We start from the raw sequence: 17482 nt of genomic DNA, 5'->3' as shown, positions 1-17482 counted from the left end.
GGCTGGAAAGAGAGATCACACATGGCCGGAGAGTGAGATCACACATGGCCAGAGAGTGAGGTCACACATGGCGGGGAGTGAGATCACACATGGCCGGGGGGAGAGAGATCACACATGGCCGGGGAGTGAGTGGTCACACATGGCTGGAGAGAGAGATCACACATGGTCGGAGAGAGAGAGCTCACACATGGCCGGAGAGAGAGAGAGCACACATGGCCGGGGAGTGAGATCACACATGGCCGGGGAGTGAGATCACACATGGCCGGAGAGAGAGAGATCACACATGGCCGGGGAGTGAGATCACACATGGCCGGAGAGTGAGAGATCACACATGGCCAGAGAGAGATCACACATGGCCGGGGAGTGAGTGGTCACACATGGCCGGAGAGAGATCACACATGGCCGGAGAGTGAGGTCACACATGGCGGGGAGTGAGATCACACATGGCCGGGGAGAGAGTGATCACACATGGCCGGGGAGTGAGTGGTCACACATGGCCGGAGAGAGAGAGATCACACATGGCCGGAGAGTGAGTGATCACACATGGCTGGAGAGAGAGAGATCACACATGGCCGGGGAGTGAGATCACACATGGCCGGGGAGAGAGTGATCACACATGGCCAGAGAGTGAGATCACACATGGCCAGGGAGAGAGAGATCACACGTGGCCAGGGAGAGAGTGGTCACATGTGGCTGGGGAGAGCATGGCCACACGTGGCCGGACAGTGAGTGGTCACACGTGGCCGGAGAGTGAGTGGTCACGCGTGGCCGGGGAGAGTGAACACGCGTGGCCGGAGAGAGAGTGGTCACACACAGCTGGAGAGTGAGTGGTCACGTGGCCAGAGAGTGTGGTCACACGTGGCCAGGGAGTGAACACACATGGCCGGAGAGTGAGTCATCTCACGTGGCCGGAGAGAGTGTGGTCACACGTGGCCGGGAATTGTTTGCAGTCCCACCAGCCAGAGTGGAAAGACCTCCCAGTACAGGAGTCAGTGAGAAGAGCAGAGCCCTCACAAGGGTATTGCCTGGATAGTGGCACAAAATGAGCACTGGACTCAAGGCTGTTCTAGACCCCACTAAGAAAGCTAAAAAGCAAGCTGCAAGATGATCACATCATTCCCAAGTAACTTAACCTTGTCCCAGAACAAAACTCAAAAATATTGAAAAGAACACACACACACACAGAGAGAGATTCCATCACCCAACAACCTAAAACACTCACAATGTCTGGAATCCAATAATAAACTATCAAACATCCAAAGAAGCAGAAAATAATGAACCATAATAATAAGAATCAATCAACAGAAACAGATCCAGAATTGACACAGACTGAGTTAGGAGACAAGGACGTTAAAACCGCTATTATAAATATGCTTCATGTGCTCAAGAAGGTAGAGCTAAGTGTAAGCATAATACAGACATGAAAGATATGGGGAAAGAAGTGAAAAGTAGAGGTAAGAAGCTGATAGCTAAAATGAAACTGTAAAAAATATTCAACTAAAAAGAAGGCAGAAAAGAAGGTTCAAAGAAACAATAATAGAAACTGGTAGAAAAAGTTGACAGGTAGAAAACTGACATGAAAAAGATGGATGGGATTAGCATCAGAGTGAGACACTGCAGAAGGAAAGCTGGTAAACTTGAAGCACTAGGAATGGCAAATCTCTAAAATGAAAAACAGAAAAATTCCTGGGGGGAGAAAAGAAGAGCATTGATTGAGGGAGGGGATGAGGGGATGGTACTGTGTTACAAGTCACTGGGATTTCAGAAGCAGAGGGAAAAAGGAACAGAAGGGAACTGCAGCCAGGCGCGGTGGCTCACGCCTGAAATCCCAGCACTTTGGGAGGTTGAGGCGGGTGGATCACTTAAGGTCAGGAGTTCAAGACCAGCCTGGCCAACATGGTGAAACCCCGTGTCTACAGGCATTGCTGGCGCACACCTGTAGTCGCAGCTACTCAGGAGGCTGAGGCAGGAGAATCGCTTGAACCCAGGAGGTGGAGGTTGCAGTGAGCCGAGATCACACCACTGCACTCCAGCCTGGGCAACAGAGCAAGACTCCATTGTAAAAATAAATAAATAAATAAATAAAATAAATAAATAAAAAGGGAACTTCCTCACAGACTGGGAGAAAATATTGTGAATCATACCTGATCGAGGAAATGTATCTAGGATATATAAAGAATACAATAATAAGAAAACCCAATAACATGATGAGAAAAGACTTGAGCGCTTCACAGACGTGTAAATGGGTAATACGCACATGAGAAGGTGCTCCACGTCACTGTTTATCCAGAAAATGTAAATTTAAACCACAGCGAGGTGCTACTCACACTCTAGGAAGGCTAAAATTAGAAAGAATGATCAAATGCTGGTGGAGATGAGGAAAAGCGTCGAACACAGCAGCTAAATAAGTTACTAGCCTGCCACTTTAAAGTGACGATGTGCTGGCTGGGCGCGGTGGCTCAAGCCTGTAATCCCAGCACTTTGGGAGGCCGAGGTGGGTGGATCACGAGGGCAGGAGATCGAGACCATCCTGGCTAACACCGTGAAACCCCGTCTCTACTAAAAAATACAAAAAACTAGCCGGGCGTGGTGGCGGGCGCCTGTAGTCCCAGCTACTCGGGAGGCTGAGGCAGGAGAATGGCGTAAACCCAGGAGGCAGAGCTTGCAGTGAGCTGAGATCCGGCCACTGCACTCCAGCCTGGGCGACAGAGCGAGACTCCGTCTCAAAAAAAAAAAAAAAAAAAGTGACGATGTGCTGTCTCTAAAATCAAAAAATAATAAAGCGACTAAAAAATGGAACACTGTTTTCTTTTTTTGTAAAAATGCCTGAAAAAGAAATTGTGGTTATTCAGACTTGGGTACATGCAGACATTTCTTCACAAAGTAAGTCTGTCGCTTCCACGTGGCACTGCTAGTAACAGCCAGCAACAGGTGAGACTGTTACTTTTTGCTACTGACAATTTTTTTTTTTTTTTTTGAGACGGAGTCTCGCTCTGTCACCCAGGTTGGGGTGCAGTGGCGTGATCTCGACCTCGGCTCACTGCACGCTCCGCCTCCCAGGTTCACGCCATTCTCCTGCCTCAGCCTCCCTAGAAGCTGGGACTACAGGTGCCCACCACCACGCCCAGCTAATTTTTTTTGTATTTTTTAGTAGAGATGGGGTTTCACTGTGTTCGCCAGGATGGTCTCGATCTCCTGACCTCGTGATCCGTCCACCTCAGCCTCCCAAAGTGCTGGGATTACAGGCGTGAGCCACCGCGCCCAGCCGCTACTGACAATTTTGTTTCTCTGTTGAGACAGGGTCTCGCTCTGTCACCCAGGTCTCCCAGGCTGGAGTGCAGCGACACCATCAGATCTCACTGCAGCCTCAACTTCCTGGGCTCAAGTGATCCTCCCACCTCAGCCTCCCAAGCAGCTGGGTATGTGCCACCATGCCTGGCTAATTTTTTCCGTTTTTGTAGAGATGGGGTTTCACCATATTGCCCAGGCTGGTCTTGAACTCCTGGGCTCAAGTCATTCTCCCGCCGCAGCCTCCCAAAGTGCTGGGATTACAGGCTTGAGCCACCGCACCCAGCCAATTTGAGCACTTAAGCCTTCGTTTCAGGAGCCTTGCGTAGCGGGATGCCGCTAGTGAGCAGCGCCCAGGCCTCACCGTCTGGTACTCCTCCATCCGCACGTAGTGCTCCACCAGGAAGCCGTAGACGTCCCCGATGCGGATGATGCTGTCCAGGTCTGGTTCCTCTAGGAGCAGCTCACACTGCTTGATGGACTCCTTGGGGTCCTCCGTGTATGTCCTGCCGAGAGCAGAGATGAGGCCTGGACCCTGAAGCCCTGAACACCTACTGCTATCAGAGGTCGGAGGAGACTCTTGGCCTGTAAGAGGAGCTCTCCAGAATGGCAGGAGGAAACTTTCTATGAAGTTAATTCATTAATTCCTTAATTTGTTCATTCATAAATGAACTCATCCATTTAACACTCTCCTGGCACGTAGAAGGCTGCCCGCCCTGGCCCTCACACGTCATCTCCCCTCCACCCACGTCCTATGCTATCCCTGACGACCAGCTGCTATCGATTCTCCTCCTCTCCTGCCTCCTGTGGCCTAAGCTCAGCAGACACCTGTGAGACGCTGATACCCCAGAATTGATACGCGCAAGCGGACCGTGACCTTCAAAGGGTCCGACATTGTTCAAAGTACTTCTGGAACTCTCGTTTTGGAAAAGGTTCTCAGATAAGGAAGCGCCCTTGCCAGCTGAGACAGAGGTTAGGCCCTGAAGCGCTCAGGCCAATGCCCACCGTGCTGTCTACACAGCAGCTCTCTGAAAAGCTGAGTTACTGCCCATACATAAAGACGGGGAGGTATTCAAATAAACCTAGAATCTCGGCCTCTCCTGAAAACCAAGACGATGGGCTGCCTGGGCCTCCTCTCCACAAGCTTGGAGCTGGTAGCAGTTGACCTGTGGAGAGGCACGAACCCGCTGGCCACCATGGTCCCCACCACCCCAGGTCACACAGCGGCCCTCACTCAGGACTCCCCTGCCCGACCCCTGCACACCCTAAGCAGGTCCATGGCTCCCCAGACACACCCTCTCCTGTACCAGATCTGCCGCCTCCTCCCACTCCCCCACCAGGTTTCTCTCTCAGCATCTCTGGTGTTTCCAGAATGCCTTCCCAAGGCTGTGCCCAGGCTCTGAGGGCTCCCAGGAGGAGGCGGGGTGTGTCTTCAGCAGCAGCGCTGCCCCGAGCGAGCTCCCATCTGCTGTCCTGCCCCTCTGCTGGCTGCGGCTTCTTGTGGTCAGCCCTGACCTTATAGTCACATCTGCCCCGGCCTGGCCCCGCTGGCCCCGGCGGCGCACCTGCGGGCCTGGATGAACCTCTTCACCAATGCCATCCTGCTCTGTAGCTGCGCCAGCCTGGTCTCCTGGTCCAGGGGGCTCTTGGCCTTGGCCAGGCACTTGTAGGCCTCAGTCAGTGCCCCGTGGGCTTTGTCGTAGTTCTGGTATTCATCGATCTCCACCTGTACAGATGAGACCCATCAAGACCTGCTGGGCTCCACAGCCCTCCCTGGGGCCCCACTGGCATCCCAGGGAGGGCCTGCACCTGGGCACAAGCGTCGTAAAAGCTGGCCAGGAGGTCCAGGGCCCGCCCCTTGGTGTAGAAGCTGATGATGTTCCTCATGATCTCGGGCTCCTTCCGCCAGTCGAGGGACTGCAGGTAGTTGGCAGCCATGATGTAGATTTCCTTCTGCCTGGACACGTTCGCAAAGAACGTGATTTTCTCTGTGTCTCCAGATTTGAGCAGCGCCCTCATGGCCTAGGCAGAGAGGCAGCCAGGCTCAGGCAAGCAGGGGCTGGGCCGGGACAAGCACAAGGGACCCGGAGCAGGAGCTCTCACAAGAAGAGGGGCTCAGGGCTTCCCGACAGAGAGAGATCTAGTGGTCGTGCTCCTCCTGGCCAGAAAGGCTCCGCCCTGGCTCAGGGGAGTCACAAAGGCAAATGGAGAGGCATGCAGGGGGCCCGCAGCCTAACTGCCTGGGAAGCAGCCGCGGGCTGGGGCCGGGGCTCACCTTCAGCTTGTTGCCGGCCTGCGTGTACTTCTTGGTGGCCAGGTGGTAGCTGCCTTGGCGCATGCAGCAGTTTGCTATCTGCTCCAGCAGCTCCCGCCGAGACTCCTCAGGCAGGTCCGAGGAGTCCTTGGCCACGGTCATCTTTTCCGCCATCTCCTCGCTGATGCTCATGTTTTGCTCCAGGCATAGCTGCAGGGCTTCGCGATACTGCAAAGGTGCAGAGATGCGATGGGGCTGCCGAGGGGGCCAGGAACCAAAGTGCGCCCCTCATCTGCCACCGCTTCAGAGGAAACCAGGCCCCTCGGCTCAGTGGCGGCCTCTGTCTAGCTGGGGTGGGTATGGAGGGGACAAGGATGTCTCCCCCGCCGCACCAACCTAGTCATTGACGTGACTTTCTCACGCTGTTAACATTGCAGAGTGGAACAAAGGAAACAACAGTCTCAAGTGATATATGCTCAAAAGAATATTATGTTTGGGAGAAAAGAAAACTGGTAATTTTCTTCTATAATTCTTTTTTTTTTTTTTTTTTTTTGAGACGGAGTCTCGCTCTGTCGCCCAAACTGGAGTGCAGTGGCCAGATCTCTGCTCACTGCAAGCTCCGCCCTTCAGGTTCACGCCATTCTCCTGCCTCAGCCTCCCAAGTAGCTGGGACTACAGGCGCCCGCCACCTCGCCCAGCTAGGTTTTTTTTTGTAATTTTTAGTAGAGACGGGGTTTCACCAGGTTAGCCAGGATGGTCTCGATCTCCTGACCTTGTGATCCACCCGTCTTGGCCTCCCAAAGTGCTGGGATTACAGGCTTGAGCCACCGCGCCCGGCTTTCTTCTATAATTCTAAATTTTTTTTTTTTTTTTTTTTGAGACGGAGTCTCGCTCTGTCGCCCAGGCTGGAGTGCAATGGCTGGATCTCAGCTCACTGCAAGCTCCGCCTCCCGGGTTTACGCCATTCTCCTGCCTCAGCCTCCCGAGTAGCTAGGACTACAGGCGCCCGCCACCTCGCCCGGCTAGTTTTTTGTATTTTTTTTTTTTCGTAGAGACGGGGTTTCACCGTATTAGCCAGGATGATCTCGATCTCCTGACCTCGTGATCCGCCCGTCTCGGCCTCCCAAAGTGCTGGGATTACAGGCTTGAGCAACTGCACCCGGCCAATTTTTTAAAATTAAATTTTAAAATTAAATTTTTGAGACAGGGTCACCCAGGTTGGAGTGCGGTAATGCAATCACAGCTCACTACAGCCTCCACCTCCCAGGGTAAGGTGATCTTCCCGCCTCAGGTTTTGTATTTTCAGTAGAGACTGGGTTTTGCCATGTTGCCCAAGCTGGTCTTGAACTCCTGGACTCAAGTAATCTGCCTGCCTTGGCCTCCCAAAGTGCTGGGATTACAGGCACGAGCCACTGCACTGGCCTGATTTTCCTAACATTTTAAGAATTTTTTGTTTTGTTTTGTTTTGAGACAGGGTTTCGCTCTTGTTGCCCAGGCTGGAGTGCAACGGCACAATCTCGGCTCACAACCTCCACCTCCTGGGTTCAAGCCATTCTCCCGCCTCAGCCTCCTGAGTAGCTGGGATTACAGGCATGCACCACCATGCCCGGCTAGTTTTGTAATTTTTTTTTAGTAGAGATGGGGTTTCTCCGTGTTGGTCAGGCTCGTCTCGAACTCCTGATCTCAAGTGATCTGCCCGCCCCGGCCTCCCAAAATGCTGGGATTACAGGTGTGAGCCACCACGCCCAGCTCTCATTTTAAGAAAAATTTTGGCCAGGCGCAGTGGCTCACGCCTGTAATCCCAGCACTTTGGGAGGCCTAGGCGGGGGGATCACAAGGTCAGGAGATCGAGACCATGCTGGCTGACATGGTGAAACTCCGTCTCTACTAAAAATACAAAACATTAGCCAGGCGTAGTGGCAGGCGCCTGTAGTCCTAGCTACTCGGGAGGCTGAGGCAGGAGAATGGTGTGAATCCAGGAGGCGGAACTTGCAGTGAGCTGAGATCGCGCCACTGCACTCCAGCCTGGGTGACAGAGCGAGACTCTGTCTCGAAAAAAAAAAAATTTTTTTATATTCTTGAGAATATGTCTTAGGCCAGGCGTGTTGACTCACGCCTGTAATTCCAGCACTTTGGGAGGCCAAGGCAAGAGGATCACTTGGGCCCAAGAGTTTGAGGCCAGCCTGGGCAACACAGTGAGACCCCCATTTCCACAAGAAAAAAAACAGTAATAACTCACAAATATATATGAAGTAATAACACATCTATATGAAGAAAAAGAATATGGCTGGGTGCGGTGGCTCACACCTGTAATCCCAGCACTTCGAGAGGCTGAGACAGGCAGATCACGAGGTCAGGAGATTGAGACTATCCTGGCCAACATGGTGGAACCTCGTCTTTACTAAAATACAAAAATTAGCTGGGCATGGTGGCACGCACCTGTAGTCCCTAGTACTTGGGAAGCTGAGGCAGAAGACTCACTTGAACCCAGGAAGTGGAGCTTACAGTGAGCTCAGATCGCGCCACTGCACTCCAGCCTGGTGACAGAGTGAGACTCCGTCTCAAAAAAAAGAAAACAAAAAGGAAAAAGAATTCTGTCTTGGAGGTGTTTCCATCTCAGTACGCTTGGGGCTGCCACATGCTCTCTGCTGCGTAGATGCCCACAGTGCTGAGGAAGCCCTGGGGATTCAGCCGGCCTGGTGACAGACGCGAGGGCCAGTGTCCTTGCTGCGTAAACCCTCTGCCGAGCACGCCCTGTGCACACGCCGCTCACGCGTGCGGCAACGTGTCTGTCAGGATGAACTCTCGAGGGAAGGGGAGGCTGGGACAAGGGAGACCTTGTCTTGTGGTAGGTCCTGCCTGCTGTGTTCCACAGGGCCTGGGTATATCTGCTTCCCATGATAATCCAGTAGGTTTTCTCACCTTTTCACCCTTAATAGCCCAGTAAAAAATGGCATCTCTGTGAATTTTGATCTGTATTCCTAGCATGAATAAAGCGAAGCATTTTATATTTGGGAACCACCCGTATTTCCATTTGAATAAACTGTTCCTGGCCAGTCACAGGGCTCACGTCTACAGTCCCAGTGCTTTGGGAGGCTGAGGCAGGAGGATTGCTTGAGCCTAGGAGTTCAAGACCAGTCTGGGCAACGTAGCAAGACCCTGACTCTATGCGAAAACTTTTAAAAACTTAGCTGGGGATGGTGGCCCACGGCTGTGTCCCAGCTATGCAGGAGGAGCGAGGGTTGCTTGAGCCCAGGAAGTTGAGGCCGCAGTGAGCCAAGATGGCACCACCACAATCCAGCCTGGGCAAGAGTGAGACCCTGTTTCAAAAAAAAAAAAAGGCTGAGATGGTAAATTTTGTGTTATGTGTATTTTTACCGCCCCCTCCCCCCCATAGGTGAGTACAATTCCCTGTGTATGATCTGATGCCAGCATGAAGGGTGGCAAGTCTACACTCATGGACCTACTGGGTGTGCCGTACGTGAAATCCAGGGCACCATAGCCTTCCTCGAGAACTCATAACCAAGCGAGCAGCCATTCCCACAGCCTCTGGGCACAGGGGACCTGAGCCATGGAGCCTGCGTGGAGCCGAGCCCAGGCCCCGCTGGCCCCGTACCTTCCTGGCGGCTAGCAGCAGCTCCACTGCCCTCTCATACTGACTGTGCTCGATGAAGAAGTCGGAGCAGCGGGCCAGAAGCGCAGGGTCTGACGTCTCATCCAGGTCCTCTGCTATGAGCTGCAGGGCCACAAACTGCTGGGTGGCAAAGGCCAGCTCCAGGGCCTTGGAGAAGTGGCCAGCCTGAGGATGTGGTGGGCTCTGAGCAGCTGCCCGAGGCCTGGGGGCCCGAGACCTCAGAGGCCTCGCACAAGCAAAGGCCCCCTGGCCTGCTGCCCTCCCCAAGGCCCCCACCAGTGGCCGGCCCTCACCTTGTGGTACAGCATGACTGCCCTGTCCATCTGCATGCCCTTCTCCTCATAGTATCGTGCCGCCTCGATCATGTCCTCGGGGGAGCTCAGCAGGGCCAAGTTTATGAGCTGGTCGTCCAGGCTGTTCTCCTGCAGGGAGGGAGGCAGGGCCCTGAAGCGGCTCCCACTGGCTTCCCCAGGCCCACTGAGATTCTGGAATGTGTCGGGTGTGAACCCACCCCTTTACTTTGATATACTGCTCAGCGATCTCTGCGGTTGTGGGTTTTAAGGAGCTGATGATTTACTAGGTTTGTCTATAAGGATTTTCTGATGCTCTGGGTTCTGTTTCACAGAGCACTGCAAGAACTACCTGACACAAGAGATGCTTCTGGAAGCAAGAGCCCGGGCTGGGACATTTGTGTGGGTGCAGAATGCCCAACAGCTTTCTAGGAAGGGTCTGCTGTCTGCAAGGCCATAGGCCGTGAGCCAGCCTCACAATCGCTCAGGAGCCCTGGAGCCTGGGAAGCATCTGGGGACAATGCTTTGCAACCAATATCAGAGGGGAGCGGCCAGGGGTGGGCGGAGGGTGGGCGGGTGGGGCGGCATGTTGAGGAGTGAGTGGCAGACACTGGCCAGACCACGTGTTGCTGACACGATTCTCTCTGTCCATTTTTCCACTTGAAGCTGTCTTCAGAGGACCTCGAGAAGCACTGGCTCCCCACTCCGGCCCCGTGGTACCTTGCACAGGCGGATGGCATTCTTGAAGGCCTGCGCCCGGGTGTAGAAGTGCACCGCCTGCCCCACCTCCTCCTGGCTCTCGTACTGGCGTGCCAGGTGGTAGGAGGCCGCCAGGTTTCCTGTCTCGTTGGCGATTTGCACAGCCTAGAAAGACAAAGAACCAACCCAAAGATGAGACTCGGTGGCCTTGTGTCTGTGTCACGTCCGCCTGGCTGGCTCCCCTGCAGGGCCCTCACCTTCTGGACATTGCCCTGGAAGCAGTGGATGCGGACCAGGGAGAAGTGGTCCTGGGCCAGTTCGTAGTAGTGCAGCGCTGCGTCCATCTCGCCCTGGCTCTCCAGGTACTGTGCCCACCACCGCCACAGGGTCCTGTGGGCAGCCCCAAGGCTATGGGTTCTCCATCCGAGTCCTGCTCCAACCCAGAACGGCCCCCACCCCGCCCCTGTGCCACTCTTAGAGTGCATGTCACCTGACCTGCAAACAGGCTGGGCCAAGAGTGAGGAGCCTGGGCTCTGTCCAAAGGGAGGGCCCGGCTCAGGGCCCTGGCAGACCTCTGAGGAGCCGGGGGGACGCTGCCCACTCATGCAGGAAGCACAGGAAGGGGAGCTGCCTGAGCAAGCCCTGGGATCCCCGCAAACTTCCAGGATGGAGTGCGGTCCCACCAGCCCTGGTAGGAACACTCACTTATCCTTCATCTTATTCACATAGAGCTCCAGGGATGGCAGGTCCTCCGACAGCATCCTGGGCACCTCGAAGCGGTGAGTGTCCGACTTCTCGTAGCTGTGAGAGGAGGAGACCGAGGTCCTGGTTCCCTCCCATCCCAGCCCCGCGGGAACCAGATGGGCTGAGAGGCAGCGTCGGTGAAATGCATCAGAGCGGCGGCCCTTGGGGTGTGGGCTCCCAGCCTGCAGCTCCGCGGAGCCTGAGCACACATGGCCAGGAGGCAGTGGGGGCTTCCTGCACTGCGGGGGCCCGGGAGGCGGGTCGCCCATCCGCATCTCAGGAACAGGTCTAAGAGCAGCTCCCCCTCTGGAGAGGGTGGCATGGGTTCGTCTGTCCTCAGGAGATACCAAGCCCATCTGTGCTCAGCAACCGAAGGACACACGTCCTTCTCCTGCCTTGAAACCCGGGTGGCCCAGGACAGAAGGGGCAACCCCACGTCTCTGAGACTCCCAGAAGCTTCCTGCCAAGAAGGCGCCACCTCCCTGAGACAGACACCTCCTCTGAGAACCTCCCTGGCCACCTCACCATAGCACACACAGAGGCCTCAGGAGCCAGGACCATCCAGAGAGACTGGGAGGAGGCCGCGAGGGCCGCACTCACTAACTGAGGGCCCGGCTGCAGTCGGCACTGGCCTCCAGGTGCCCGGCATAGTGGTGGTAGGTGCTGCGCAGGTGCACGCGGTCGTGGCGCTCGGCTACCTTGAGGGCCTTCTGCCACTGCCCTGCAGCCTGGTAGAACTTGTTCAGGAGGTCGTAGCGCTTGCACTTCCTGTACAGCTGCTCGGCGTCCTCCTGAGGAATGAGGATGGGCAGGTGTCGTGCAGCCTCCGCAAACCCATGCTTCAAACACACTGTTCCACGCCAGGCCACCGGTCACTGCAACTTCCCACACTGCCAAACACACTGACACACGGGGCTGACACGGGCAGAGCAAATGCCACACACCCACAGGGCATCCCTGTCCCACGGCTGGAGAGTGAGATGCACCACCAAGGGGTGGCCCCACCTCCCAGAGCCCCCCCCCACAGAAGTCCCGTGTTCAGCCCTGCTGACCTGGGGGGCTCTTGGGCGCTCTGTTCCAGACCCGCACGCCTGATAGGCACACACCCTGGAGAGCCAGCAATCACCTAGCCTCCACCCGCCTCATCTCCACCGCCGCCGTCTGCCCAGCTCTCCGGGGCCATGCCTCTTGGCTCTGCCTTCAACACTGCAGGCTCAGGCTGGTGGGCGTGCCTCCTCCTTCCCCAGGGGGCTGTGGCTGTGGCAGGCATGGTGCCTTCCCACCCACCCCATGGGGCGCCCCTCACCAGCATGCCTAGCTGTGTGGCCAGCACGGCCACGCGGGCCTCCAGCTCCGGCTCCCGCTCCGCCTCGCGCAGTGCTCGGGCCCCACGGGCGTGGCCCATGTTCCCCAGGCACACCTTGGCCACATCCAGCCGCTGGGTCCTCACGCACATGCGCGCCATGTTCTCCCAGACGGTCTCACTGCGGGCAGATGGCGGTCTGTGAGGCTCCTGCCCAGCACCTCAGGGCCCCCTGGCCCTACGGCCGCTTCTCTTGGGGCAAGTCGTCATCAGGCACAGCCACCAAAGGGGCATGAGGAGGGGCCTTCACCCATCAGCTCCGTCCCTGGGCAAGACTGCAGGCCATGCAGAGAGGGGCCTGTCATGAGTCCCACGGCCTCTCCAACCCCAAGAGGCAGGGACCGGGTCCCACTAAGAGACAGAAGGACCTCTTATGCAGGTCACCAAGTTCCTCCTTTTTCCCGGCTCTAAGCGGCTGTCTGATCAGGAAATGTGGGCTTCCTGTGTTGCTTGCACACACAGGACCTGCTCTGAGACAGAGCCTCCTGCTCTCACCTGGGCCCGGGACTGCAGGGCCCCTGGTAAACCAGCCCCGCACAGCAGGGACCCTCACCTGACAGTCTGGCAGCCACAGGGTGGAACCTGGGGGATGGGGTGCAGCACCCAGACCCTGACTCAGCCCTGGAACCTAGAGCCAGGCCTGTCTCCCCAGGAGAGGGTGACCCAGCCCATGCAGGGTTCTGCAGAGCCCTGGAGGTCTGCCGAGCAGAGGGCCCCGAGGACAGGCCTGCAGACGGGCTGATCAGTGGGACACGCGGGACAGCACCTTCCACCCCAGCCCTGTGCCCCACTCTCGGGCCGTGAGTTTTGTGTGTGAAGGAACAGGGTGCCAAGTGAGCAGCTGCGTCAGGGCACAGGTGCAGGGATGGTGGAAGTCACCCTGCCTCTTTGGGTTTTTTTGTTGTTTAAGACAGGGTCTCCCTCTGTTGCCCAGGCTGCAGTGCAGTGGTACAATCACAGCTCACTCCAGCCTCAACCTCCTGGGTTCAAACAATCCTCCCACCTCAGCCTCCCAAATAGCTGGAACCACAGGTGTACGCTACCATGCCCAGCTAATTTTTCGTATTTTTCGTAGAGACGGGGTTTCGCCATGTTGCCCAGGCTGGTCTTGAACCTCTGAGCTCAAGTGATCCACCTGCCTTGGCCTCCCACAGTGCTGGGATGACAGGCGTGAGCCACCGCGCCCGGCCCCCGCCTCTTCGTGAGGCTTCCTGCATGCTTCCCCTGCTGGCGCTGATCCAGGCAGGACCGGAAATGACTGAGGCCTTGGTTTGTGTCGGCTCCGGGGAAGGCAAAGGCTGATGACGGCCACCCTGGGGGGATACGACGCTGCATGACAACTGTGTGTCCGCGTGTGAGGGGGGCACTCAGCCAGGCCTCCTGGTGGGGCTGGGCGGGAGGGGGGTCCAAGGCTATTCAGGGAGACCCCTCCACAAGGGCCCTTGGGGCCGGGCTGGCCTGCGGCTTCAGCCCTGACGTGGGCTCAGGGCCTCGGACAAAGGTCCTGTTCCAAGTCACAGTTCAGTGTGGTCACCGAGCAGGGACAGGGAGAGGATGCACTGGTCACTTCCTGAATCTCTCTCCTCTGCCACATGCACCTCCCCTGCGAGCCCCCCACAGCCACGCACACATGCACACACGTGCATGCACACACACATGGACGTGCACACATGCACACGCACGCACGCACATGGACGCACACACATGCACACACAGATGCACACGCACACACATGGATGTGCACACATGCACACACGCGCACGCACATGGACGCACGCACACGCACACAGACGCACACGCACACACATGGATGCACACACATGCATGCGCACGTGCACACATACGCAGGCACACACATGCGCACACACGCACATACTCCCACAAGCACAGGCAGCACACCCCGCGAGTGGCCTCGGAGCATCCCCACCCAGGCCCACCCTCGCATTCCAGGCTGCTCCCTGCAGATAAGCCACAGCCCAGCCCACAGTCTTGGCAGGGCAGCAGCCCTGCAGCCTCCCTGCTGACACAGCCACAGGCCACTCTTAGGACTGGAGGGACCAGCTGCCCACAGAGCCCCGAGCCCGCTGTCCTGGTGAGTAAGAGGGGCTGGGGTGCGTGCAGTCGGGCATTTTCCTAATGGCCTTGCCCCCGTGAGGAGAGGCCCAGGAGGACATCCAGGCAGCCCAGTCCCACCATGGTGCCTCTGTTTCCAGGAGGTGTGGGCTACCCACATCTCAGGTTCCCCAGCTCCCATGGAATCACAGGGCAAATGGCTCCGAGATGGCAGCCCCGGGCAGGCTCAGCGCACTTGCGTCTGAGTCTGGGGGCTGGAGGCGGGTTCCTGGGACAGGCCCTGTGGTGGTGCCTGTGGCTGCAATGCTGCATAGCCAGGTGCCCGCTCCTGAAAGCCAGCGGGTACTTTGTGCCTGGTTTTACATGTACTTGGGTGAATTCCATGGATGTGTTCCACCACCCAAGGACGCGGGGCGCGGAGGTGCGTGTGTCTTAGCAGCAACCGGCCCAGGCAGCCCTTGCTCGTAGGTTTATGTGGCAACACGTGCCAGCCCAGCCCAGGGCCCCTGCCGCGTGGCATAGTCAGTCATGCCTGGAGCCAGGAGAGGGTGTGTCCAAACCCACGGGACAGGCCCTCGTGGGGGTGCCAAGCGTCTGGGGGGCCGGGAAGTGAGCCTGCCTCCCTGCCACTGCCATTTAGACCCATGGGTGTAAAACATGCGTGTCCTCTGATGGCCTCGCATGGGGCTCCTCGCAGTGCCTGGGTGTACCCACTGGCAGCTTCCTGGACACTCAGTCGGCGTTGTGGTGAAGGTGACGCCGGGCGCATGGGACCTCAGGGAAGTGCCCCAGGCAGCAGCGTCCTGATCTCCGATTCGGACTCCTCAGTCTTTTGGCTTCAGAATTGCCACCAAGAGCAGCGCAGGGAGAGGCCTGAGCACCCGGCCCACCTACCCCCCAGACTGTGCTGCCCTGGGTCCTCCAGAGCTCCAGGCAAGAAGTCACATCTTCACACTAAAACAGCAGAAAACCAAGGCTTGTCTTTCTCCTCCATCCTGAGGTCCTGGGTAAGTCCATGTGGAAGGACCCATGGGTGTAAAACTAGTTTATAAACGGCTCAGACACAGCTGCCCCATGCTGAGACACGCTTCAAGACTGGGGGTCCAGGGCTCCCCAAAACACTGCTGGGCCTCACCCGTCAGCTAATGATGCATGTGGAGTGCAGGGGTCACATCCGAATCTCAAAAGAAACATTGTGTTCTCACCGCACAGCTTCCAGGCAGTTCCACAGATCGGAGGGAAGGGATGCCACAGCTCCTCCCAGACTTCTCATTTCTCTAGCGTCTGGGTGATGGTGGCACTGGGGCCTCAGTGCGTGAGGCATGGTGGCTGCTTCATAAACAGCACGTTGTGAGACACGCAGTCCTTTTTATTCTCCTGTCCCAAAAGATTTCATGACTGGAATCTTTTTTTTTCTTTGAGACGGAGTCTCGCTGTGTCACCAGGCTGGAGTGCGGTGGCACGATCTCAGTTCACTGCAACCTCTGCCTCCTGAGCGATTCTCCTGCCTCAGCCTCCCGAGTAGTTGGGACAACAGGCACGCACCACCACACCCAGCTAATTTTTGTATTTTTAGTAGAGACGGCTTTCATCATGTTGGCCAGGATGGTCTCGATCGCTTGACCTTGTGATCTGCTCACCTCGGTCTACCAAAGTGCTGGGATTCAGGCATGAGCCACCGCGCCCGTCCCATAACCGGAATCTTTAAAAAATCTTCTGTTTGTGCACACGCTGTCCCCAGGCCCAGGTGTGGGGCTGGACAGGGCTGGGACCTGCCTCTATCTGCCAGGTGCGGCTCCTTTCCTCTCCCTTGTCCTGAAAACAACTGGTTCCTTCTGTCCCTATCCAATTGCAGTGGAAAATCACAAACAAGCAGAGGAAACTGGCAGCTGACTCGGGGCTCAGCCGGGCTCCCCTGTGCTCTAAGCGCCCCATCTTCCCCATGTGGAGGCCGCCTGTGGGGAGCGGGAGAGAACCCGCAGGTCAGCCTTGGTTTTGCTCTGGCTCCCAGGGCCCATGTGTGACCGAGGACCCAGCCAACACACCATTAGATGCCTGCACTTCCATGTGCCCTGTCCCGGGCATTAAGTCTGCACCATGTGGGGCTTGGAGAAGCATGTGCTGGACGTGCGGCTGCCAGTGGAAGCTGGACACACCCTCCCACAGTCCCCTGCCTGCCAGGCCGAGACTGCTGGGAGAACCCATGGGAAGGGCGGTCGCAGACCGGCCAGAAGCGTCCAGACCCAAGCACTCTCTGCAAGCTCCTTCCACAGCCAGCCTCCTGCTCTGGCCACCAGCAAGGCACCAGCCCTGCGTGATTCCTGCCTCCTCTCTACAACGGCCGGCCAGGGCTCTTGGGACAACCTTGACTCCGGTGTGGGGTTCTGGGGTTTTGTGCATCTGACATAAATTCCAAGAAGTAAACACCCTCTCAGTTCCCATCCAAGTCTTGAGAATTTCCTGTTGTCCCGGCCGGTCTGTGGAGTCACCCACATCTGCACTTCATCAGCCCCGCAAAGCGCTGGAACCAGAAGCAGATGGGCAGCAGGGATGCAGCCTTCAAAGGGCCCTACAGAAGCTCTGCTGAGACCACCCTGTGTCAGGACGAGGGCGGCTGGCGGAACAGCGGCTTGACGGTCGCGCTTGCCGAGGCCTCCCCCTCCCTCCATGTCCTTGTTCCGTGCTAGAGCTCCCTGTTGGGTTTGGGAGCTGCAGACACACATGCGGGAGGGGGCGGTGGGACTCCTCTGTGACCAAGACCCCAAGCAACAGGGAGAGCAGGAGGACATGATGGGCTGGGGGGAAGCCCACGGCCCATGTGCGAGTCCCCTTAGTGGGAGTCGCCCCCCAGAGCCACAGAGCCTCCCAGGAGGGTCGCTCTTAATTTAAACGCTGCTCCCAGGCCTTCCGCCCTCCCGCGCCCAGCCTCCCATAGCGCCAGGAGTTAGAAGCAGCGTGATGGCTGAGGGCATAGGGACCTGGAGCACCCCAGAAGTGCCAGAAGGGTGGGGGCCGATGCTGGCCTCTGCGAACCAGGACTTCCGGAGGTGCTGTCACCGTGTGGGAGCACGGCTGTGGCTCCTCCCCACTCAACCTGAGGAAAGGACCAGAGGGGGCCGCTGAGACAATCAAACGTG

At 57.1% G+C, this 17482-nt stretch overlaps 1 protein-coding gene across 7 annotated transcripts in view; it reads right to left on the bottom strand.

The window, feature by feature from the left end:
- IFT140 (intraflagellar transport 140) overlaps window positions 1–17482 on the bottom strand; it is a 107268-nt gene that overhangs the window by 6814 nt on the left and 82972 nt on the right. For 6 of the 7 annotated variants that reach the window (XM_033236254.1, XM_033236258.1, XM_033236259.1 and 3 more), the window contains 11 exons: window positions 12216–12393; window positions 11510–11700; window positions 10871–10966; window positions 10423–10555; window positions 10187–10330; window positions 9470–9598; window positions 9159–9341; window positions 5564–5770; window positions 5098–5310; window positions 4854–5014; window positions 3653–3794 (listed from right to left, as the gene is read on the bottom strand). In XM_033236254.1, the coding sequence (XP_033092145.1) occupies window positions 3653–3794; window positions 4854–5014; window positions 5098–5310; window positions 5564–5770; window positions 9159–9341; window positions 9470–9598; window positions 10187–10330; window positions 10423–10555; window positions 10871–10966; window positions 11510–11700; window positions 12216–12393 (1777 nt within the window). The remainder of the gene's footprint in view (window positions 1–3652; window positions 3795–4853; window positions 5015–5097; window positions 5311–5563; window positions 5771–9158; window positions 9342–9469; window positions 9599–10186; window positions 10331–10422; window positions 10556–10870; window positions 10967–11509; window positions 11701–12215; window positions 12394–17482) is intronic. The other variant, XM_033236256.1, reaches the window with a different exon arrangement.

This window comes from Trachypithecus francoisi, unplaced genomic scaffold, assembly GCF_009764315.1.
Source record: "Trachypithecus francoisi isolate TF-2019V2 unplaced genomic scaffold, Tfra_2.0 Lachesis_group15, whole genome shotgun sequence".
Classification (NCBI taxonomy): Eukaryota; Metazoa; Chordata; class Mammalia; order Primates; family Cercopithecidae; genus Trachypithecus; species Trachypithecus francoisi.
The sequence above is the reverse complement of the archived record's forward strand: the minus strand, read 5'-3'. Positions and strand labels throughout refer to the sequence as shown.